Here is a 25,369-nt window from a genome sequence, read left to right on the forward strand (position 1 = left end):
ATACATAGCTACCTGCATAGAACAATAAGTATGCTCTGTTTTATCTAGGTATAAGCTAGTAATGAAGTATGGAACGCATAAATAAATGCTGTTACGTTGAACACATTTTTCAAGGGACATGTAAAGGAGTGAAAAATGGCTTTAAACTGACAGARGGCATGCATGAACAYACACATATAAACATAAGTGGGTGCTTGTAACCAAAGACTAGTTGGACATCCATGTAAACATATTCAGTCTCTGAATCCCAACTCTAAAAAAGAAATACAATGTTCATGAAGATGTTGTAACTTCAGCTATCTCGAACTTACCTAACATCTTTAAAGGTATTTTCGTGCCACCGAAGAACCAAAAACGTGAGCACCAAACACTCGCCAGAGTAAAATACAAAGGAACATAAACAGCAATCACCCAGTACCTGTAAAAGAAGAGGAAACAATCAAAATAATCCCAAAAAGCTTGTCACACACAAATTTCTCTTTTATTATCTATTTAGATCAATAGATATTACAATGAAGATTAATAACACAATGTTGTCATTCAGAAATGTAAAGGCTGGCAAGAATATTAGAAACTCTGATCTGATTCAGTATGGCAGTTCTCATGTTGTCATTAAAAGTAACATGAACTGAATTATTAAGCCTACACACAGTGCCATAGAGGAAAACATTGCTTGCAAAATTTGCTGTAGCTTCTGTGGCTCTAATTTAATTATTAAATTATTGCTTTAGGGCTTATTTTTTACCTCATTTTGTATGAAAGCAGCATGCACTCCAATTTCTTTTTCTTCAGTAGAAGGCAATATGACTGATTCATCAGGTAAAATTTGTGTCCAACGCCCAGAAAAAGAGTTTTTACAAGGGACCGTATTCTCATGTTCTGTGCTCTCCCACAAAAAGACACATGCTGTAGGAGTAGTTAATAGTACCTTTCTCCCATCTCCAGATACATACAAGTACAACCTCATCAAACATTCTGGAGAAAAAAAAATAAACATAACATATGTGCCATAATTCTTTCTGTTCCTTTGTCAGAGACAGAATGAAAAAGAATAGAAAAATGAAATTTCTTTTCTTGTCTGTCACAAGGAATCCAAGCTGCCATGTTAAATATCTTCCATGTCCAGCTTCACCACTGATAGAAGACCTTGGGCAGCAGTGATGTCAGAGGGATGTTAATCTCTATGAATCCCAGGAATCACCCTTCYGACAACACTCAACCATTGGAGATGTTTCCTGAGATCGTCTAAGTGTTCTACTATTGTTTGCTTTTATTACTTACTGAAGTATACTACTGATCTTCCCTGAAATAAGAGTATTTCTTGTGCAGCACTTAACTTTACAAGCTGGTATCAGTGATGTCATCATCACTGGCAATATTTCATAATTTCATACAAGGCAATATTTCATAATTAAGTTCACAAATACATGCCTTTAGTTTATTCTCTTCAGCTAGCATTTGTCATAAAAGCCCACCTAGAGAACAAGCTTCAAATTATCCACACACTGTTTACATCAGATGTACATMCATGTAAAGTATTGGTAACCTAGTCAGGAATGCTTTTCTACAGCAAAAAAAATAACTATTAAAAATACAGTATTTGAAAATTAACTGTGTACAGGGGGGTTACTAAATGCAAAAACTTGTACCATTCACATGAMAAAGGGCATTTGCAAAGTTTAGCTAACATATAAACTATACAAATTCAAAACAATGTGAGAATACAGTTTTTACTCATGTAAGAATTTATAAAGAAAGGAAAACAGCTTTCCCTCTATTTATTTTTTCACAGGATTAATTGAAAAAACCTACCTTGGGCAGCTGCTACTACTTTCTTGGACTCTTCAATTGCTGGTACAATTTTCAAGCAGTCCTGATCTTTATTCCAAAGAAATAGCTCTCCTGTTGTAAGTATTCCTGCCAACCAAGCAGCTGTGTTCATTGGGGGAGAGAAGTTTTGAAGGATATTACTTWGAAATACTTAAAATTACTTCTCTTCCATCTTGGCCACAGTTTTAAAGCTGACAGTGAACTGGCAGATCCTTTAGATATCTGCCTTTCTAGACAGTTACAAATACAAATAAAATAACCTGAGTTTATAATACATAAGATATGATACTTAACCATTTCCTGATGTTGTTAAGACAACCACATTTTTCAACAATGACTGCAGAGAAGGGATTTTCTTCTTCGTCTTCCCTGATGCCAGGTTAATTTCATTTATATATTTACCATCTAGAAGAAAAATAGCCTCTTTTTCCTATTGAAAGAACAAAAGAGGATTTAATTTTTCAAAATGTTATTTTCTACACAAGTCTGCAAAATAATGCGGAGATAAAAAATACTAGGGGGAAAATAATTWAAAAAAATAATAAGAGCAGCAAATTGCCATACTAACTTTATTCTCTGGCGTATTTTCTTTACAATATACCATATCTGGCATGGATCTACTGTGATGATGAATGATTCACAGGTTTCAAACTACCAAACTGATTTTATAGCCATTAGTAAAAAGTTATTCAAAATACCTCTAGTAAACTACCTGCTAAAAATGACAAAAATAGTAATTAGCTATCTTGTCTTGTATCATTTAATCTAGTGAGATAGATGGCAGTGATTTCAATAGAAAAAAAAAAGAGAGAATCAGCCTTAAGTTGATACTTATTTAAATTCAAATACTAGAAGAAAAAAAATTTAATCTGATTCTATCAAACAAATCTAAGAAAGTATGTCTTTCAACAGAYGGAGGATGCAATGGGGAAAAAAGAATTGTTCGCATTTCCTACATTGCTCTGCAAAAAAACTTAAGAAAAACTAGAACCATGAAAATTGCAATCTCATCTGTGGTTGCATCTTTGAGGTAGGAAAACAAAAATGCTCTGCAACGTTTCTCTGAGCAATTTTGAATCTCCAGCCTCACATCAATAAGATAAAAGTAATTTATTTTTATAACTCTTAAGGGACACTCAAACCACTTTCTGAAGTTGTTTTTACACYCTCTTAAAACAAATGGAAATGCAAAATATTATACAATTAAAACACTTCACAGAATTTTGTATAAAGAGTTCATTACACTTACCTGTCCAATCCATGATATGCGAGGCCATGGTTTTCTATGCTTGATACACTTCGAGATGAGCACATCTAGCTTAATCTCCATTCTTATTAAACTTCTAGGTAACCATTATATAGAAAAGCAAATAATGGCTTTTCCGCACTTTTATAGAGAAACTGAAGAAAGAAAATAAACAGACCAGAAGTTTTTGTTATCTGAAAGTGGGAGCAGAGGAGAGGAATGCAGACGCAAAGTCTTGACTATCTATAGCAGCTTCCTGCTAAACACAAAGAGAACCGATGCTTACCCGTACTTCCAAACTATATTTTCGTTGGGACAGCCCAGAGGTGATGCGCTGCTCAGCTGCGCGAGTTATCACACGCTCGCTCCAAAGGAGTTGAGAGAAGCCGCAAGACAAAGTATGTTGCTAAGAACTCCAAAAACGCACAAGACGAGGAAAACGTCCTATAGCCTTCTTTGATGGGAGATGAGGAACTCCAGGGGCAGGGGCGCGGGCCTGGAGCCGGGCCAGACGCTCACCCCAGCGCGAGGAGCAAGGGKSGGCACAGGCTACCCCCGCCGCCCCYGGGCGCCATCCGTGGCAACCCGCGCTGCCCGTGCCCGGCTCAGGGCGGAGACAGCCCCGGGGCGGACTCCTCCCCCGGCCAGCGGGAGGAGCCTTAGTGCGCGCACAGACCGCGGCTCGCTGGCCGGAGCCGGGGCGCTGAGGGAGCCCGGCCCCGCCGCCCCACCGCGCTGCCGCAGCCGCCGGGCCGGGCTGACCCAGAGCGCAGGCGCAGCCCCGCCCCGCAGCTCCCGGCGCGCATGCTCAGCACACGCCGCCTCTCAACGCGGCCGCTTGGGAGCCTCGCTCACCGCTCAGAGAGCCGCCCGCATCCGCGGCTGCATCTAAAGCAGCGTGACCAGGMTCACGGAGGGAATTCGGCCTCTCTGCTCTGGTGAGACAAGCGGTATCCCTCAGGGCTCTATATTGGGATCAGTATTTAATATCTTCATTAACGACAAATGGATCAAGTACACCATCAACAAGCTTGCAGATGAAGAATGGGTCCATGGGAATCTCATKAAGTTTATCAAGAACAAAAGCTGGGGCTCCCTCTGGAATCAGCCCAGGCTGGACATGAACAGATCAGAGCAGCCCTGCCCAGAGACTTGGGGGTGCTGGATATTCCCTGGCCACAGTACTCACAGCCCTGAGTTTTGGAGAGCCAAACGTGTTCTGGGCTGCATCCAGAGCACCATGGGCAGCAAGGGAGGGGATTCTAGGAATGTATACAATTTGGTGTTTGTATGCATGTAATAAAAGTAGACAGAAATTTTTTTTTACTTGTTTATTTGATTTTAACAGATACAACATATTATTAAGATAAAACAAGGAAAAGAATTTGCTTTTCCCCATTATGTAAAGCAAATAAAAAGAAAATACTTTCAAATATTCTTTATCCCCATGGCAAAGATCACACAATGTATTTTATTTCAACAGTATAAAAAAAAGCTTTCTATTGTTAAAAAACCTAGTAGTAGTAAAAGTAAAAGAAATTCCATTTGTCACATTTACATTCTACAATTTGTAGATACTTTTAGATAGCATGAATACAGGCCACACATTCAGTTACCATGGCAGGAGRAAACTCAGGATTTTTTTTCTGAGGATTTGTTTGTTCATAATTCAGTGCCAACATCTGAACCTTCATTACATTTCGTATTACCTGCACTAATGAWTCTGTTCTTGCATTAGACAATCAGTGAAGCCGCTCTAACTTGGCCTGCAGAGATTTAAAATTCCCAATAGTAGTTTGCACCATGAGCGTGGGACTCATAGACTGAAGTTCAACCAAATAGCAACTAACAGCATCCAAGCAAAAATTTGTGAATCGCCGCCTGCAAAGAAAATACAGAAAGACAACAAACTCTTTTTTAATCCCATATATTATTTACCTGAACTGGAATGTGAGCCTTCTAAGTTATAACAGAATAACAAATCAGTAWTACATCTGTTGGCTACTTTCAAATATTTAACTGTTTATTACAGAAATTYGTTTTTGAAATCTAATGCCCATGACTAAGGCATAATGGGAAAATAAATGACCCATTTGTATTTATCTGATATTAAATAAAAACTGTAAAGTACGATAGAGTTTATAGCAATGTGAAACATTTAGATACAACTTCAGATAGTATTACGGACAATGTGTAAGTTATTCATTTAGACAGCAATTTAAATGTCTTAATTTTAATCAAATTGAATTTATGCAATATCTAAGTAGATATTAAAATCAGAAAATGTTCACCAAAGTTCTAATAGTGTATTTAAATCAGCCAACCATAAAAGACCAATAAAGTGCTAAAAGAAGTAAACTGCATGTGAATATTTGAAAAATATGTGTATTTTTCAAAATAATAAGAAACATTTATGCTTAGAAGAGTTACCAACACTTTGCCTACTAGTTCTGCTTACTGTCTTTGACACAAGATAGTTCTGACTGAACTGGGCCTAGTCTCTTCAAACAGAACTTGTCAGAGCTAGAGATGACATGCAGGCCACTTTTTTGAGTACTTAGCTCTTTTTTTGCTAGACATATTTTCTAATATYACATCTAAATTTTTTCCTGACGTGAGTTAAACCAAATTTGTCTTGGAGACTGATTCATCATCAACCTCTTAAAAACAATTGGGGAAGATCCATCCCAATATTTAGGCTTTTCTTTTCCAGAGTAACTCTGAGCGCCTAGAACTTGCATACAAAACAGTTCACTGTTTCAATCACAAAATGCCTGATTCTCATTTTTCCCCACTTTTTACACATTGCCTTAGATTTGTCTGAACTAGTCCTTAAAGCATGTTGCCAAAATTTACAAATTAATCMTCTCAGTTCCTCATGCATCTTCAGTGAACTGAAGAAAATTACTTTTGTTGAAGTGGTTTATAAGGGAGTACTCTACCAGTTTTTACCAAATGGTTTTGAATGAGGAGTGTTAGAAACCACTGCTAGGAAYAAAATACTAAGTTCATCCAAAGAAGAAAAGCTTTGGGAATTGCTGGAGTGAAGTATTTTACAATATTTTACATGTTTTGCTATTTATTACAGTATTGTTGTTCCCTTACCTCATAGCCACTCTGCTTGGATCCTGTACATATCCTGATAGTAATACATTAATACACTCTAAGAGGTGTAAAGGCTTTTTCATTCTATTCCAAAATGGATCCTAAAAAAAAAAATACAAAGTATTAAAGATATAAATATTAAGGACACAAGACAAAGAAAAGTGTGTGTTGTGTACACCGATTGTCAGCTGTTACTATTATTTATTTATTGTATTAAATATGTAAGATAAATGGGAATTYTACCTTAAACTTTGTTGTCTATATTTAAATATTATTTTAAATTACATACTAAAACATACACGAATTTAACTCAGTTTTCCATCACCAGAGTAGTCAAATACTTTTGTATATTGCATCAATGGATCAGACAAGACGTAGTGTAAAATCCACAGATTTTATTCACTAAAGAAAGCAAAGTTTTGAATATAAATTTTGCTATATCCCTCCTCACATTCACATTTCCCACTAAAGCGAGATCTTGATGGTAGTTGAAATCARCATTTTTATTTTGTGCTACTTTCCTTACCCGTCCTTTGAACAGCTGGTCATATACTTCAAGGAGCCTTGGCAATGGCACTCCAATTTCTTGCATGGTGTATGTTACAAAACCTACATCCCAGTTCAAAGTGCAGACCTGTTGCTCTAGAAACTGCACTAAAAAGTCTGGAGAACAGAAACGAGAGAATATTTAGATTTCAACTTGTTAATGGTAGTCTATGAAAGAAAGAGATTTAGCAGTCATTTGCTATCAGAATGCATGCCAGGGATTACCCATGCTGAGTACTTTGTTACRGTTTTGACACACAGCCACTCTGTTAAGAAAAGTAACTTTTGTTTCTACACAGAACACATACTATCACTGCATTTGCTAGAATGGCCCACAAAACCACCAGCTCTTTAGMACCTGTAAGGATTAACAATGCATTGTTCAGCACTACAGGTTCATATTTAATCCTGTTGCACAACATTTTAGTATTATAAAAGATTATTTACTGCTGAACAATCAATTTTCTAGGTTTTTATATAATGCCATGTTGTCAAAATATGTGAGCATCAAAAAAGCAGAAATCCTCTAAAAATCCAGAAATCCCCTAAACTTCAGAATCTGCCCCTTCAGATGGCAGATGGTTTCTACAAAACTTCAAGAGACACCAGATACATATGCTTGATAAAAATCTTAAATGTGTAAATACATATTTTTACTTCATACTTCGATGCAAACAAACTTCACTGCTTTCTACAATGGGATCTGCAAAGCCATCCAAAACCAACTGCTGATGCCATCTAAACTTTATTTCCCATTTCTTTTGACATTAAAAAAGAGAGAAATATTTCTTATTTTAAAACATTTTTAAGAAGCTAAAAAAACCACTGAAACCCAYCCATCAAACACATAGGTTTATTTAATATACAGGTCAACAACAACTTGCCTAAAGGAAAGTAGCGAGGTGTGCCAGCATAGATCTTTCCAAGTAATGCCAGCTTCAGACAAAGTGCTTGCATTCTGTCAGTGGGGCTCAGGGATATACTGTCGCTCAACTCTGGAAATGAAAAGAAAACACACAGAACTGCAGGAAAAGTTCCACATTTATACAGAATGACACTGAGGTACCTAAATTTATAATCCGTATATGAACATCTTGCACTATTGTCAACGAAAATCAGCACATGGAAGTGAAAATACAACCTTTTCCGGTGTTTGCATGTAAATTTGCAARTTTTCATGCTTCCATGAAATTCCAATGAAATATACTTTAAAAAATCACAACMAAACAAAACCACATTCCAGAACCCYACAACAAACCAACAACCACACAGCTTTTCCTGTAGATCTCTATCAATGTTTGCACAGTGGCAAACTCRAGCCCAAAATCCAAGGGAAAAAAACCCCAATCAAAAGCAACAGGAAGAGAGAGTTAATTACTAACCCATGGTAAAGGATGAGAAAGATCATCGTAACTCCTAGTCCATTAAGACCTACCTTTTTCAATGATTTCTTGCCAGAGAGTTTGCACCARGATAGGATCAGAATGACCTGCACAATGTATAATTGCAAGCTTACACTCGGAGAGCTTAAAAGGGTCAGCAAATTCTCCATACAGCTGAAAGAAAAATTACCAGGCTTTACTTCTCATGTAGAATAAAATTAAATTTTAAAAAACAGTTGCTCACTATTTTGTGTGATAAACACAAATTGACACCAGTTACTTAACTGCCTATCACTAAACTTCTTTTTTGCTACATTTAGTTTCACTTCTTAAATACAATTCCACATTTTATAAGAATTTAAAACTAAAATTTAATTTTCCAACAATTTTTTTCAGCAGATGAAGAAATCTAGGAGACTTTATAATGACAATAAATATGTGAAAGAAATTAAAGTACTGAAGAATSAAAGATTATCAAAGTACAAAAAATGACAGTCCAGAGAAACAGTCTTTCTGAGACCAGGATGATAAAYTGCCTATTATTTTTCCCAGTCACCACAGGATAATTCTTGGAAAACTTTTTTCCCCCACAAAATCTGATAAACTGGATTTCAACACARGGAGATTTCAATTACCTTGGTTATATCCATCAGCTCAGCATCAAGCTGAGAGATTGCATCTTGTACTGAAGAATGATGGGAATACTGCCGCTGCAATGTTTCTTGAATTTGAAGCTGGATCCTTGCAACCTTGTTTAAGAGGAAAATAAAGTATTTCAATATTGAATTAATTTAATAAAATTTTATTAATACACCCAGAAATAACTTTAGCTTATTTAAATGCAGAAATGTTACCATCTTATACCATGAAGTCCATTTTCAACTACCTAACTTTGCCACGTCAGGAAAAAAAAGCACAGAAATCCATTTATATAGAACTGATAATAAAACCATCATGAGCCAATGAGACAAAGTGTAATTATGCCTTTACAGTGTAGCTCAGCTTAATAATTTTTCTTACTTCCATTTTCTCTTCTAGCTCATGTAGGAATTCACCATCTGCAGCTACTGATGATACAGCAGTGGAACTTTTGGCACTCAAAATGGCACGTGCAATGTATTCAAGACGCTGCTGAAGAGAAATTTCTGTGCTGCAAAACAAATATTCAAAATAAAATGAGTACTTAACATATTATTATTTGAGGGTTAGTTATATTCAAGCTAGACCCTGGAAATTAGTACGTGGTTTTCCTGATTTTACTAAGTCATGCAGGGCATCAGTCCAACCACAGAACCCCATCTTTGCTGCAACGTCAGTTCTAATGTATTTCTCAGTAAGAACTGACCACTTATTGTATCATAGTCACAGGAAATACATTGCAAAATAATATGTTACACATAAATGAACATTATAATTTATTTCAAATAATTGTCTAGATTTAAAGCTCGCATTTTCTGTTAATTTTTTTTCTTTTTTAGAAAACCACCTTGGACATTGGCCTTTTCTTGTCCTTGGCCTTTTCTTAGAACACTTAAGTCATAAGGCTTTGATTTTAAGCTTTTTGATTCTTCCTTAATTGCCTCAATATATACACAACATATCACACACAATCCATACCTATGCAGGTCAGCCAACTTTGCTAAGACTCTGGCAGCATTACTAAAATTTCTATTCTTTTCAAAGTATCTCCAGAGTAAATCCATGTAGCGGACTTTGTTTTGGTCAATCTTGGTCATCCGCACCAGGTAGGGTTCCAAAAAGGGGGCAGTAACCTGCAAACATCAGAAAGGTAACATTTATACTTTTGCTCTTCCCTGATTTTTAAAGCATTATTACAATTACCTCTCCCAGTTCATTGTGTATAGATGACATCACCTGTAACAGCTTGTCCGCCAAGTCAGCTTGTATCAACCAGTTGTAAAGTGCAATGCTGAAGAGTTCATCTGTTGAGCGCTGAGCCAGCTTTAGCATCTGTTCAAACTAAGGGAAGAAAAGGCCAGAATTGCTATTCCAAAAGTGGTTACATTACTTTAAGCACTGATTCCTATGTAACAACTCTTAAGTTCACATTATTCACATGTCATAATTTCCWTGGACTAGTTACAGAGGCCAGTTCAGAGGACAGATCTTCACTTCGCTAAACTACTGTAATTTTTCAAGAYAAATTCTAGACTCCTTCAAATCACACTTTTCTGGAGGACAGTAATGACTTTTTTGTTAGTTTCTTACATGGTGTCCAGCTTCTTCATTGCTGAGCATGTTGGGGTCAGACGACAGCACCGGAGGACCTGGCTTTTTAGGTACACTGGGAGACTGAGGAGCAGCTTTACTTTGATTCACTAACTCTTGAAGGGTGTCAGTGATACACTTGTAGCTGTTTAATCTGTAAATAGAGCAAAAGATAAAAGCCTCRTAATTTTCATTGCAACTGTCTACGAAATAGTAATCTCAAGCTGTYATTGCATGATTTTGTACACAGAGTTAGTAAAATTTAAGAAGGTCACAAATTTTGTCAGCTACTCGTCACAATCTAGTCTGTTCTCATTTATCTTTCTAAGAAGTATTTCTGTGRTGTTCTGATCACAATGTTTTCTGGATCTACCACTCTTTGTTTCAGATTAAGCTATTGGTATATTAATCAAAGGAAGCATGCTGGGCAAAATTATTTATATTGTGTCCCTTATCATAAATGCTTACTTATTATTACCCTGCATACCTTTCCTAAAAGAGCTATTTTTCCAGTCACTTGAAATAAAGCACCCCATACAAGGATCATAAATTATCCTGAAAACCTACCTTTCTTGAAAAGCCTGGAGTCCAACAACATCTTCTTCTGGTTCTCCATTTTTATAGAAATGAAGGCCAAGACCTTGAGGATCTTTCTTTTCAGCAGCTGTAAGAGAGAGCTCTACTACTCCCTCATAGAAACGCACTAGGAAAAATCAAAACAAATATCGGTGCTCATTATCGCATTAAATTCTCAGCAAAATGGAACGTGGCATCAAACACTTCTCATTTCAGCAAGCAAGAAAAAATAAAAACTATTCACTTGGGTCTGTATTATATAAAGGTTCACACCTGTTCCTACCCTGTGGGACTTACATGCAAGTTTGGAGTTAGATACTAAGTTAAATTAGAATGTCCTGCACAATGTGTAATACTTTACAGAGGCCCAAATCTTAATGGTTATATCAGTTACAGCTACATTTAAATTATATACTAGCTTCYACTGCATAAAATAGGATTCAGAACAATCTTTCAAACAGTGTACTTTTTATAAAAAGTTGCCTGAAACTCTCTGCTTACATAGAACTCAATAAGAGTATTTTAACCACATATATGAAATGAAGGGACACTGCAATATGAAGTTAAGTGTATGGGAAAATTTTAACATGGAAATGGGTTTCTAGGTTGGTTGGTGAAATCTAGAAAGGCTTAATTTTAATTAATTAATTTAATTAATTAAAGGCCACATTTTAATTGCAAACATTATTAACCCAAAACAAACCCAAAAGATGGTATGAAAGGTAATCATATAAATTATTTAACATGATCTGTGACTGGCTCTTACCCTGCCTGTACTGTGCACAAACATTAGCAAGGTCTACTTGATTGCTGATCTTCTGGTACTCTTTCAGTGACTCCCTCAGCATCTTCTCTTTTTCCATTTTGCTCTGAGCCTGTCGAGACCGCTGAAGAAGTTCATTTGCCTAAAGACAAAGGATGGGAAAATGGAAATTTTTCTCATGAGCACAATATGAACAGATCATGGACACTGTTAATGAGTTATTATTCCAAATGTCAAAGATGAAACAATAGAAACATGATCCTCTCAAATGCATGCTCTGGTCACAAAGTTTCTAGCAGAAAGGCTACAATACCATTAGAGAGAAGGGTTGAGGACTTAACCAACCAGTTTCCCATTCTCTCCTCACCAGTTACTTGTTTCAAATTTATTTGAAAAGCTTCAAGGACGTAAATYCCTAAACACAGTTATCTTTCACTAAGTACAACAAACTGTGCAACAGACAAAACACCAACATTCTAGGCACAGCAAAAGCTGCAATAAGGAAACATTTTATCAACATAAAGAAGACAGACAGACATCAGATTTAAGTTATGAGACTTCATGAACATTACAAATAACTCTAAATGCTTCCTATAGTTTTCCTGTCCTGTTCAGCACTAATCATCTAAAAGACARAACTATACCCACAACTTGACTTCATTATTTCCTCTGCCTGTGAAACTACTTAAACATAATAATGAATTACAAGCTGCCCAATTTACCTCATTTGAAGGTGCTCTAAAGGTGTGTTTTGTGTAAAATCTGGAAACACACTTACCTTTGAACACACAGCATCATCAATGCTATAAAGAAGAGGACAGATATCTTGCAAATGGGCAATGATTCCATCCACAGCAGCATTATCTCTGATGTAACAGTTTATGAGAGACGCAATAAGTGCTCCAGTCAATTCTCTGTCTCTAATCACCAGGTCTTTAAAAGCAGTAATCTTTAGCTGTTCTTGAAGTTCCTGAAGATGAGATAGAATTTCATTAGTTTATCACATCTTTTCTGTGATCCTGTTTAGAAATGTCAGAATGTTCCAGGAACAGAATTAACTGTTTCTAGTAATTAAAAATACACAAAACTCCAATGACTGCAATGCACAGTACAGAAATATATTAAATACACACTCTGTACCAAAATAAAAATAAGGGCTATTAGTGAAGGCAGTAGATCCCTGGATGCCCCTGGATGTTCAGAGGAGTGAACATCTGTCATCTTCACTAGCTGTCACCTCCGTTTCAGACCTCTGACAGTAAGAATGGAAGTAGCAGTTCCTTTTACTTCACAGGGCACTGTCAGAATGCACAAGTCTGTCAGAGTTTTTAATAATGGGAACAATCTGACTACTGTCATAAATAAAAAGAAATGACATTCAATAAAAGCAGGAGTTTGAATAATTCAAGGTCTGTACTCTTAATTCTTTTAAAAATTAAATTACATTGAATGTTACTAATGTTTTTTAATTTACTATGAGTATTTGCTCACATAGTTGCCTAACAGCATAATACTACTACAAAAACTCTAAATCTACTGAAAACGGAGGGAAACATTTTACTTGTGAAACAGTTAGTTAACTCTTTGTCCAACATGAAATAAAAGTTGCTCAAAGCTCCCCAATGCAACAGTATGAAGAGCTACAGCTTCTGTGCCTCTTTAAAGGCTTTAAAATTGCTCTTTTTGWGAACAAAGAATACAACTTCTGAAATAATCCTATTAAGTTCTAGGACAGAATGCCTAGGATTCAAATTACTAGCTTTTTTCAAGGGCTGGGTGCAAGTTTGACAAGGTGCACAGYAGTAGCATCCATAGTTCTACAAGTTTCTTTCTTTGTAAACAAGGAGGCTGAAAGAACTGGGATCATTTAGCTGGGAGGTTTACCAGGCAGTACATGGGTTTCTACTAATATTTCTGGGAAGGTGTAAAGATGTCAGAGTCAGGTTTCTCGCAGGGTGTCCAGTAAAAGGACACAACACAATGGTCAAAAACTGAAGCAGAGAAAATTGTATCTGAATAGAAATCTTTCCTACTCTAGAGGTGATTCAACATGAACAGGTTGTTCAGAGACACTGGGGAGTTTCCATCTTTGGAGATATTAAAATCCTTACTGGATAGTCCTGGGCAATCTGCTCTAGCTGACCCTGCTTTGAGAGTCAATCAGATTATTCCCCCCACTGCAGTGGGGACAGATCATCATCTCTAGTGGTTCCTTCCAACCATCTCTGTGGTTCCTTCCAACCTCAGCTATTCTGTGGTACATTCTAGAACCCTACTGACACGGAAGTGCCATGACTCTACTATCCTGTTGTTCTCTATCTTTCACCAACACTAAGGCAAAGGGTGAATGCCACTTGGTTGGAAATTATTAATCTATTCTTTCCAGCACATTTTCCAGAATGTACTTAGGGTAAAAAACCCAATAATACATAAAACTAGACTCAATATTAACTAACAATAAAACATAATTTTTTAATAGTGACACTTCCAATTTCAGAAAATACTGTGATTATGTCAATACTRTATGTCAGTTATTTGCCACCTGAATAAAAATTTACATGTAGTTTCAAATTCTTATGTTATTCAATTAATTTAAATAATAGTCCTCTGAGAATACTTAGATAGCAAAAGAAATTCAGGTGATTAGTACAAAAAAAAGTGAACTATATGACCCAGATCTTACCTTCTGAAGCTCACCTACAGCAACACTGAACTGGTGCTCACACAGCAACTTCCATAAAGCCAGTGCTTGGCAGGTTTTGCGAACAAGCTGCTGGATGCCTTGAAGTGAGGTCTTCTCAGTTAACTGTGCCTCAGCTGAAAGAGCAGAGATAGTGATTGCTGAAAAACTCTACATTTTTCAAATAAGCATTTATTAGCTTCAATTAGCATAAATTTTTGAGGTTTTACAGGAAAAATCTCAAATTTCTCTCTTTTTTTCTCTTCCATTCTTGATTAATGCTGTCTAGCTCTCTTAGAAGCTAAGAGCCATGTTAACATTTCTGCAAAACAAATACCATCATTAACATTTATTCCAAATTATGCAATGAAGTAGTACTCTCTGGAAAAGAAGCATGGTTTCTCATAAAAGCACTGGATTTACACTTCAGTCTTAAATTTTTACCTAGTTTTTTCATAAATAGCTATTATAAATGTATTTCTGATGAACATAAAAGAAATTAAAATAAATCATATGCATTCCCTTTCCTTTTGATTACCTGTATTTACTTGTGGAGAGAACAATTACAATTACAGCTGTGGTCAATACTGTCTACATTACCTTTAAAGCAACTGCTCCAAAAACTACAACATTTAAGTATGATAAGATGTGTTATATTAACTGAAAGGATAATGTGTTCATATTTATAACATAGGTGGAATATAATTGCAACAATTTATGTCTGTTCTTTTGCGTGTTTACACTTCATAAAAGAGGTAGCAATAATTACGTTGTGTCATTTAGCAAATGAAAAGTATTTATGAACTTTTTAATGAGAATAAATAAAAAATAAAAACTATTGAAGGTTTACAAAATCCAACATAGTGGCTTAAAGAAATTTTTTACATTTGTATTATTGAAATCCCAGGATTATACCAACATGGACCACAAACATCCTCAATTCCATATATAACAGCAGCAACACTTCCCAAACTGCCTGCAAGGGCTGGGCAAAAGCTGCACTACAAGAGGACACAAATTCAAATGGGCTGTGTGAGAGACCTCACCTTTCTAAAAGTTTTGTAGACATTTCAAGGACTGTACCTTTGGCAACCTGCACTAAAGTTTTTTTTTTTTATAGGTCACTTGCCTCATAAAACAACTGCTTAATAAATGCCATCCTGCAAATATAAATGGGTGTGCACCTAGTAAGTACTGCAGTAAGGAGATTAAACAATCTTATCCACTGTAGAGAATGTTAAGAAGGTAAAAAAAGGAGACAAGTAAGTGTGCAAAAAATGGCATAATGTTTAAAATAGAATTTGTGGGGGAAAAAAAATCTTTTTATTTACAGTATTTCACAAGAAAAGTGAGAAAGGCAACATCCAGATGCACCATTCCCTGATACTTCCTGTTCAAAAAGAATTACATACCATGATATTTCCTCTGGAGTTCTTGCTGGACTTGCTGAGAACTTCCACCATCAGGCCGCATAAATCCCAGGAGCCTCTGTTGCAAATTGGCTGGTGTGCTGAAACTGTAATTCAAAGGGGAAAAAAAAAGCTAATATGATTACAAATACTGAATCTTTTAAAGATGAATCTAACAAGTCATGTTTAGCAACTGMATAGCTATAGCTGGAGACCAAACACTTCAACTCAAGGCACATGGTATAGTTTTTCAGAAGTTGGGCGTTAAATACCACATGWAAATTTACCACAGTTAAGAATACCTTGGGTTTCCAAGTGCTCCTACTGTAGCAAACTGTGAATTTCTATCCAGAAATTCTTGTAAACCTTTTAGTTCTTGWAGCACACATTCCAGCACACGGGATGGAACACTGCTTTCTATCTACAAAAGAAAAGAAACTCCTTTACCGAAAACTGGGTTTTCACACTTCTTCAAAAACATTTCAACTTTAAGCTAAAGTCATTGAAAAAATTAACAAATAAATAGTGTAACAGTAATAGAAGAGGCAGGAGTCCTGTGAAGATACACTGTATTCAAGATGCTATTTTTTTTCCCCTATAATAACTAAATCAGCTAGGCTTTACTACTTTCAACTCCACACCAGAACAAGGATTGAGCACTGCTAAGACACAGTCTATAACTGTCAAAGTCTTCCAGAGTCTCCCAGTTATGTTAGAAGACAGGAGGAGGAAAGCTCACAGGCAGTTAATTTTGCAGTGYTGGAATTACTCAGTTCAGCACTCTATTAAGAGCCACAGCCACAAAAGACTTTGAAAATGGACAAAAAATGAAATAGCAAGGTGTCAGTCAGCAAAATATGGGACTTTTTTATGTCCTTCCTTAACAATCCCAAACTAYTTAAGCATTTTATTTTTAGGGTTTGTCTGCAGGAAGGATGAAGAAACCCTAAGGGGGTATCAAGGAAGTGCCATCAGTAAACATGGAGAATACTGACCAATTAAGAGCAGAGATCAAATTAGTTTGGCTTCTTAGAAAGTAACATTACAAATAGTAGCTTAAAAAGAAAACCAGCTCTCAGTTAAGAGTTCAGCACTTAAGAGTGTCATGACARATCAGGGGTTTTGTACCTTAACAGCTTATAACTGGGAGTGGAAGTTCAAAAGAATTCCAGAAATTTAAAAGTACTGAAACACCAGAAGAAACTTTAAAGAATACAAAATCATCTTTTACGTACTGCAACAACTTCTCGATTGCCACTTTTGAAAACTCTCTCCACAACTATACTGCCATCCCAAATGTTTCTGCAAAACAAAAGTGTTAAAAGCTAAGTCATTTAAGCAAGTATTTTTGCAACTCTTCTACTTACAATTTAAGAAAAAAATGGTAAAATCTTTAACTTCGAAGTCTAAAATAAGGATTTCATTTGGATGAAAACTAAGTATCTAAAAATATAGCCATTATGCAATTATGAAGAGCACAGATACAAAYAATTAACAAAATTCCAAATTTTAAAACTTAAATTAAATTCAATTTGACACTTTCAAATACTATAGTTCAATATTATTCCCTGAAAATACAGTGTAAACAAACAAGTATAACAAACATTTCTCAGTCAGCATGCAGAAGAGTGACAAACATGCAGAGTTCTGTTCTTGTTTGAGTTGTTTAGGGCTCAACGTTCGAGGTAACAGAATCTTTTTTCGTCCTGCTTCATTGCTCTAACTTCAGCATTCTGACTAAAGATTCTTAACAGAAATTACTGAAAGTCAGGACTTTGATTCTGTAAGTCCTTCCATATTTCTGCTTTGTCCTTCAGTAGGAGTTTAAAACACACAACTCAGCGGTTTGAACAAAAAAAAAATGCAGTCTTCAGAGTTGTGTTTATGCATTTGATTGCGAGGTCAACATCTATGCAACTTTACTGGCCTGGAAGTTCACTGAATGCATTGCTATTAAAAGAACTGCAAAGACAACGTATTATATCAACAGATATTTTGTAAATACAACATTAAATTTACTCATTTCCAATTTAAATACTATTAATATAGAAKGCACCACCTACAAGCATTAGTGCAAAGAAAAACTATAAAAAAAATTGAGTGACAGAATCTTTTTACACAAAGACCTCACCCTATAATCCGAGCAAAATATATGCAGATGCCATTGTGTCTTCCAGAAAATACTATCTCAGGACCCATCATTCCACTAATGGATGTACCAGGGTGAGACATGGAATTTCCAGAAGGAAATATAGGAGTAGACATAGCAGGAGGTTGTAAACCTAGCAAAAAAAGAGGTKAATATTACTCATTTGAATGCCAATAAAAAAGCCTAGTTAAAAAAAAAAAAAAGGAAAAGGTGTTACCTTGCCCAGATGTCAAGAAGCTAGGATTAGAATATGGACTATCAACAGTCAAAGGGGAACCTCCAAACGGAAAAGAAATGAAGGCAAGGTTGTTAAAAACAATTAAAAACARCCCCCCAAATCTAAGCCATAAAACATCTGAGCAAAAGAAGCAAAATTGTTGAATACTTTAAACATTTTATTTATAAGCATCAAATTGCACTCATTTCTTATCAACCCAACACTGCACAAGCAAACCAAAGAGCAGTTGAAGCAGCATTTTTTTCTCAGCATTCATRTGTTATTTTTTGCATACCACCTCTTGTCTGCATTGAATATATTATTGTCCACATACTTTTTGTTGTTCCTCACCTTCTGAATGCTGAACACTCTTAATATTTTTCTTCATTTTCACAAAGGACAGATGGACAAACACTACAGCAACACTGCTATCTTGAAACACTAGGTCTGAGACTGTCCACAGCCTCAAGTTCGGCTGTGAACACTCAACCTCCTCCTCCAAATTAAGTCTGAATATCTAACTAAAGATTTCAAAAGACCAGGAACATGTGTGGTTATCTACAAAAATGCCCACGTACCATTGCAAGCAAGATGATGTGTCACAGAAAAGGCAAGAAAACTGGCCCTCTGAAAATTTGGTTTTWCCAAAGAATCAGTTCTTCTTGCCCCATTTACTACAGTTCTCCCAACTTAGCAACACATAAGAGCACGGAGGATAACACAGTGCCAATGCATTCTCACATTGTCACATTGTCATGTGTGCTAAGCAAAGCACCAACCCACAGAAAAGCAGCATGCAAATTCACGACTAAACTTTCAACAGTGAGAAAAAGATGGAACTAAATTAAAGGCACCTGGCCTTTTAATGGTAACATTATTGTAATGTAGTTTCACATGCAAAATTATGAGGTGGTTTAATGAATTTCTGTCAGCAGTGTCTGACCCACCACATGGGACATCCACAATATCAGAATCTTAATTTCACATGACAGTTCTCTACCCTTTGAGCAAACCGAGAAAGTAGTAGGAGAAGAATGGTGCCATCTTCCACCTGGACCTGTTACTGAAGCAAAATGGAAACAAGTGCTTTGACACTAGATTTGAAAGAGGCATTTATAACAGAACGATGAAAWTATGCAAACATTTAGACTTGGGAAAAATACATTTACTCCTAAAATTAGTTCCCTTRTTGACTATAAAGCTTCCTGTCATTTCCCCCACAACTTAATTTCATTCTTAGTAGACCCTAGTCTTACACATTGCCTCATTCTTGCCCATACTGTTACYGTTGCACATCATAAGGTTGGAAAATGAAGCCACTGATTCACTAAAATTAGCCAGCCTCCTTAGTGTTTTAATAGTAGTTAAGAAATCTGAAAAACAGGGTCAATTGTTTTTCCTAAACTTCATCCTAGTTCAGCACATTTTTCTCCAATACTTAGGAACATGGATATATGTAAAATATGGTAATGAAATGGATAAATGCCACATGTCACATAAAGGTAGAGGATCACATAAGTAAGTTCTTGATAAAAAGAAAACAATTAATTTCATTCAGAATTTCAATCAGTTTGAAATTAATCATTATGAATTTTTTAAAAAAAACTTAGAATCTGGAATTGAGTAATGCATATTAAGGGACAGCAACTGTAGAAATTTAAGCGAATTTGTGAATTCAAAAAGGCCTCCACACCAAGAAGCATCAAATTCTGAGGAGAAACAAACAAGCAGCTTTCTCTTTTGTAGGTGGCACTGAAGGAGGCAGAAAACAGATGCTGAAGACAGAGCTCTTAAAGGGAGAAATCACTCCAAATGACTAGCTCATTTCTTAATCAAATTTCTTCTTTCTCATAAGCAGTATCTGTAGAGGTATGACAATGACACTGTAGGAAGACACTGCTATAGCTACACAGCAACCAACTAAGCTTTGTGAAGTCTGAAACACATTATTGATAAATGGTTTTCTGGCCGCTGGAAGTAACTTCTTCACAGTGTCTTAACAAAGTATATGCAATAARGACACGTAATTTGAGATAACATGACCTGCTCATAAAATCCAAAAATCACTCAAGAGAAACGGAAAAAGGTCCTGTCATTAACTGGCCAGTAAGTGAATCTATTTCAGACAAAAAGAACACAAGTATTCATGAGAAGACAAAACACAACMTATTCAAGGAAAAACAACCTGTCCAAAATGAATAAATGCTTCCTACATACCTGCAGAAACAGGAGAGCCCAAAATAGGTCCAACATTGCTGGGAGGAGGCAGAGCTGATGGAAATCTCATTTGTGCTTCTCCACCATATCTGAAGTTTGCAAAACCAAAAATTCTCAACATGTCATGCACAGTCCATTCAATTTTCGTGTCTTTGAGAATTAACAGCAATTTTGGGGTTCTTTTAAAATGGGGAATAAAAATCCCAGTGTATTTTYAAAGAGAAATTTACCAATTCCAAAGCCAGGCTTATGCTGTAGTATCTTTTCAAGGTTTGCTTCTACAGGGAAATGAAAACAAGCACACAATTGAAATGACCCATGCTTGTCCTTTTATCATCCACAAGTAATTTCTATTCAACTCTATCCTATATGAGCACTTTGCTATGTCTTCSCTTGCTAACACCCGCCTCTCAGTTATTATCCACATTTTGTCTCARATTTTGTGATGAAACTGAGTTTAATAAACAGCAACTATTTACCTCTTACTGAAAACAGTTGACTGCTTATAACACCTGCACAAGTTTTGGCAAGGACCAAGTAAGTTTTTGGGAACATAACTCTCCAAGCTGCACGTTTTATCCTCACTCTCAACAGCTGTATCTTACCAAAAACTGTTTACTCTTCCTGTGGTAACAGCCAAGAGACCCACAACATGGCATCACAAGAACATCATGAGGTTCAACAAGCCCACGTGCAAAGTRTTGTACCTGCTTCAGGGCAAGCCCAGAGCACAGACTGGGAAAGAATTCACTGAGAGCAGCCCTGTGGAGAAACACTTAGGGGTTCTCACAGATGATGAGCTGGAAATAAACCAACAGCCTGCCCAAAAAGCCAACAGCATTCCGGGCTGCATCAAAAGAGGAGTCATCAGCAGGTTGAGAAAGGTGATTCTCCCTTTCTACTCTGTCCTTGTGATACCCCATCTGTACACCCTCACTGAATCCAGCTCTGGGGTYCTCACTACAAGAAAGACTTTGAATCCACTGGAGCAGGTCCAGAGGAGYCCATWAAGACCATCAGGGTGCTGAAGCAGCTGTGCAATGAAGACAGGTTGAGAGTGGGGGCTGTTCAGCTGRGAGATGAGAAGTCTCTGGGGAGACCTTGTAGCACCTGCCAGGACTTRAAGGGTGTCTATACCAACTTGTATAGGGCAGCTAATGAAAACACATAAATTTTCACCATACTAAGGATGTGCAGTATTTAAAACACAAGGATTACAATTTAATTCCCCAGAGKGGAAGCGCATACTTCATCACTCAAATTGTACTGGAAAAAACAAACTAAATTAAACAACAACTCAGCCAAAGCAACCAACCAACCAGAAAAAAAAACCCAAACCACCACCGCCACCAAAAACATCTATAACCAAGTCACCAAGTGCTGAACTGGCAGGAAGTTAAAAGCCTRTAAAAGGGTTTAGTGGCTGTAGTGATCCTGAGCGTAATATTCAGCATGACATACGGAATTGAAACTTACCTGAAGAATGCTCGAGTAGCCCAGGCAGACACTTCYCTATCATATGCAGCATTAGAACAGGCCAAAATAAGGCAGGTGGCACAGGCCTGATCCTCCTAGAGCATGTTACACAGTYAATGTGGCATCTTATACAAGCAGGTAAGGAAAGAATAGAAGTTGTATTCCTCAATAACTAAAACAGTAAATACTTTCTGCATCATTTTATTTAGAAGCCAAGGAAACCCGGTCTTTCCAATTATAGACAAGAAGTGAATCCCCAAAAGATCAGTATTTCATTGTATCAGGTAAGTTTTTGCTACAATTTTTGCAAACTCAGTGCTATTACTGGTAGAGAACAACCTTCATGCCTGGCATTTRAGAATGACAAGATTCAGGCAACTTCTACAAAAAACATAAACTACAATTGTGTTTGAAGAAAAAACACCTGTAAAAATCAATGTTTGCATATTCTAATACCATGCTACAATATGAATTATGKTATTCCCAAGCATAAGAGAATAGATTACAACGAACACTGACTACAGATACTACACAATATTATTCATATTAAARTTGTAATTCAGAATAACCAAAGTTCTGCTTGTTTGTTGTTTACCTTAAACAAAGAGAGCTGCTAATGAAAAAAAAATACCCAGACCAATTACACACCTTTCTACTGGCTTTCAAAATATAAAAACTCCTTGTAGTAGTAGGAATTCAACCTTTTTAGAAATTCTTCCTCTCCTCTCTCAGATCAACTTCTTTCTAAACTAAGAACTGYACTACACTTCTGCACACAAGACATACAGGAATTTCAGATAAAAATGCATTACACATTTGTTTCTAGATATCATAAAATGAGAAATCATTTCTCTATACAATTTAGCTTTGTGTAGACAAAAGGAGAACAAAAATTTACCGATTACTTTAATTGGAAAATGAAACACGGGGCACAAGGGTGCATCAACAATGAAAAGATTACAAGTCATCCATCAAAAGCTCTTACCTGATGCAACTTGAARAATCTCTCAATCTCTTCTCCATCTCCACCTGTGTTGCTCACAAGCAGATGCCGCAGCTGATCGACAGGTCTGAGTTTATKAAACATGAAACTTCCCTAAAAGTAAGGCAAGCAAGTTAAAAGAACATTGTCTTTATTGTGTTACACTCCAACACACCCATCCCCATGATATTAATCTTTAGGATTCTGAGTTTTTCTCTGTTGTACCACTAGATCAAAATGTAACAGGCTGCCAAAGCACTGTTCTCAATCACTAGTGAGTCTAGGAAAGGCAGGCAAAATACTGGAAAAGCCATAAACTCTCCACAAACTGAGTTAATTTTGGTATTCTTAGCCTAACACAAAGCATAGAATATAAATATATGCAGGAAAGAAAGCCTTTGTCTATCTTGCAAATCTGAAAGCTGCCTGGAAGAAAAAAACTTAAAGAATTCAAGGCATGGTAAGACTTCACATTAATCACCTTCCCTGCATTCAAACGGACCACTGGAAAGGAACCAACGCCCTCAACAAAACAGCTGGTATTAAACCAATGCTGCTTGCAGGCCTAGAGTTTGCAASACATTAAAATTTAAACATTATTTGTTTTAAATAGCCTATTGGTTGAGATACTGAGTGCCTAAAATATTGCTAAATGAAATCAGAAAAGTAGGAAGAAGTTAACTTCTTGCTTTTGGTAGGTCTGTTTTTTAAAATCCACTCAAACTGGGTAAATTTAAAATAAGTAGAKTGCTGGAACTATCTCCTTCCTTATTCCTTTTCATGTTCACAACATAATCACAAAAACATATCTAAAATCAACCATGTACAAGTTTAGACRAGTAGTCTAATTTTATACTTACTCTTCTGATTATCTATATCAAGAAAAGTAGTAACTCACCTGGGCTGAAAGCAGAACAAACTTCTTAGGTGGCAGCATATGCTGCTGCACAACAACAGGTGAATCAGTTATTGGAATAATGTCTTTATTTAGTGGTGTTACAATCTTCTGAACTTTATATTCATCGATAGCAGAAAGAGCCCAGGAATGTCCATCAACACGAGTTGTCATCTGAATATCAGATAGATATTATGCAAAGACTGGTAACAGACATGGATTTTGTGCATCCATGGTAATATTTTGCTAATCACCATTACACAGAACAGAATCCACTCTTCACACAAGAAAACCCAGACAAAATGAGCAAGTTCTTGTACTACCAGAAAGSTACCACAGATTCACAGCTATATATTGCTGCTTTTAGGAGAAAGAGATTAATATACTCCTTCTTTTRGGGGACCAGAATAGYGTTTTACATTTAAATGTAAAACAACTTGCAAAGCAAGGMTGCTACAATGTAAACAGCAACCATCTATTAACCATATCAGAACTAGGTAMCAATAGGCATCCTGAGTTTAAATGAATTCTAAAAGAATCAAAAAAAGCTGCAATTAAACTATAGAAGTTTACAAGAATTTTGTGGTTGGCAGCAGTACTTCAAATATAACTCAGGAAAAGACATATACTAGTAAAGACATTCCAGGAAACTGTTAACAAGGAGGAACTGCTGCTCAAGAACAGGCTGCAGTTTTTCTTTGGGAAATCCAACTGTCTGTTACTGTCAGATGCCATAGGAGAACAGAGGTTGACAGTTTTGATATTTATGTCTGAGCTTTTGCAGGGAAGGATCTGAAGGAACTATGAAGTTCCTTGTAGGAAATTAATACAAGCAGCAGATAAACAGATACCTGACTTTGAAGGTTTTAACTTATACCATCCTTCCATTCACTCCTCTACTGGAGGTACACCTCCAGTAGCACTGTTTTTCACATCACTTCTTTACCCCAGCAGAAGACTTGAAACTTCTTTCAAAGATTAAATACATGTTTCCCCTGAAACTGAAACTAAGACAACTAATCCCCTGCAAACCTCTCTTGCAAACCCACTTATGTAACTATTAGGAAAATGAAAGTCAGAAAAAAATCCCCATGAAATAATAAAGCTACTAATCATGCATGAATTTTAATGAAGCCATGGCATATCACTTTAAATAAAGACTCCCAACGGGTCTAGTATCTATATTTTAAACAATCTTTAACAAATTTTATCCTGATTAACATTATAATTATGCAGCATTGCTAYAGGCAAGAGTATTTTCAAATATATTAATTAGAAGTCTTAAAAGTTAAGGCATTAACTTCTGACATACAGTTTGCATCAAGCTAGTGATCCCTACTAAGAGACTCATTCATAGAACTGCCTTCTATTTTTTTCTTTGAAGCATTATTGATCAGTAAGAGTAGCTTTGTGTGAGTTTCCAAACTCCTCATGAAGTTCTATGTGAACTACTTATTATTTGCAGACAGTATTAYTCAGGCATCTCTTATTAGGAAAGAAAAGATAACAGCTAGATTTCATCATAGAAGTTTGCTTTATACCTGTGTTTCCATCATTGGCTTTTGAAAAGGGAAAGAATCATGATTGACACACCACAGGATATCATTATCCTCATTTTCTGAAGCTGCCATCAGCAGRACCCCTAGCAAGAATAGTAAATCCATATT

General features: G+C 36.3%; 2 protein-coding genes across 4 annotated transcripts in view; both read right to left on the reverse strand.

Moving 5' to 3' along the window:
• The window catches only part of CPLANE1 (ciliogenesis and planar polarity effector complex subunit 1), a 58,003-nt gene extending 54,193 nt beyond the window's left edge, over nucleotides 1-3,810 (reverse strand). Inside the window, exons 1-6 of the mRNA XM_057364685.1 lie at nucleotides 3,363-3,810; nucleotides 3,080-3,231; nucleotides 2,125-2,260; nucleotides 1,813-1,932; nucleotides 746-975; nucleotides 312-418 (exon numbers count right to left, since the gene is read on the reverse strand). Coding sequence (XP_057220668.1) covers nucleotides 312-418; nucleotides 746-975; nucleotides 1,813-1,932; nucleotides 2,125-2,260; nucleotides 3,080-3,160 — 674 coding nt within the window. The 5' untranslated portion in view covers nucleotides 3,161-3,231; nucleotides 3,363-3,810. The remainder of the gene's footprint in view (nucleotides 1-311; nucleotides 419-745; nucleotides 976-1,812; nucleotides 1,933-2,124; nucleotides 2,261-3,079; nucleotides 3,232-3,362) is intronic.
• Nucleotides 3,811-4,436: 626 nt separating this feature from the next.
• Nucleotides 4,437-25,369, reverse strand: part of NUP155 (nucleoporin 155) — a 28,038-nt gene continuing 7,105 nt past the window's right edge. Inside the window, exons 12-36 of one of the 3 annotated variants that reach the window (XM_057364686.1) lie at nucleotides 25,244-25,344; nucleotides 23,706-23,876; nucleotides 22,811-22,921; nucleotides 21,826-21,920; nucleotides 20,350-20,438; nucleotides 19,133-19,195; nucleotides 18,133-18,192; nucleotides 17,898-18,048; nucleotides 17,002-17,068; nucleotides 16,069-16,187; nucleotides 15,770-15,873; nucleotides 14,361-14,494; nucleotides 12,456-12,647; nucleotides 11,681-11,819; nucleotides 10,906-11,041; nucleotides 10,339-10,492; nucleotides 9,985-10,089; nucleotides 9,727-9,881; nucleotides 9,130-9,259; nucleotides 8,745-8,858; nucleotides 8,163-8,283; nucleotides 7,612-7,722; nucleotides 6,708-6,844; nucleotides 6,182-6,282; nucleotides 4,437-4,957 (exon numbers count right to left, since the gene is read on the reverse strand). In XM_057364686.1, coding sequence (XP_057220669.1) covers nucleotides 4,819-4,957; nucleotides 6,182-6,282; nucleotides 6,708-6,844; nucleotides 7,612-7,722; nucleotides 8,163-8,283; nucleotides 8,745-8,858; nucleotides 9,130-9,259; nucleotides 9,727-9,881; nucleotides 9,985-10,089; nucleotides 10,339-10,492; nucleotides 10,906-11,041; nucleotides 11,681-11,819; nucleotides 12,456-12,647; nucleotides 14,361-14,494; nucleotides 15,770-15,873; nucleotides 16,069-16,187; nucleotides 17,002-17,068; nucleotides 17,898-18,048; nucleotides 18,133-18,192; nucleotides 19,133-19,195; nucleotides 20,350-20,438; nucleotides 21,826-21,920; nucleotides 22,811-22,921; nucleotides 23,706-23,876; nucleotides 25,244-25,344 — 2,999 coding nt within the window. In that variant the 3' untranslated portion in view covers nucleotides 4,437-4,818. The remainder of the gene's footprint in view (nucleotides 4,958-6,181; nucleotides 6,283-6,707; nucleotides 6,845-7,611; nucleotides 7,723-8,162; nucleotides 8,284-8,744; nucleotides 8,859-9,129; nucleotides 9,260-9,726; nucleotides 9,882-9,984; nucleotides 10,090-10,338; nucleotides 10,493-10,905; nucleotides 11,042-11,680; nucleotides 11,820-12,455; nucleotides 12,648-14,360; nucleotides 14,495-15,769; nucleotides 15,874-16,068; nucleotides 16,188-17,001; nucleotides 17,069-17,897; nucleotides 18,049-18,132; nucleotides 18,193-19,132; nucleotides 19,196-20,349; nucleotides 20,439-21,825; nucleotides 21,921-22,810; nucleotides 22,922-23,705; nucleotides 23,877-25,243; nucleotides 25,345-25,369) is intronic. The other 2 variants (XM_057364687.1, XM_057364688.1) reach the window with 2 other exon arrangements.

This window comes from Malurus melanocephalus, unplaced genomic scaffold (genome assembly GCF_030028575.1).
Source record: "Malurus melanocephalus ecotype Western Australia unplaced genomic scaffold, MMel_1.1 scaffold_41, whole genome shotgun sequence".
Lineage (NCBI taxonomy): Eukaryota > Metazoa > Chordata > Aves > Passeriformes > Maluridae > Malurus > Malurus melanocephalus.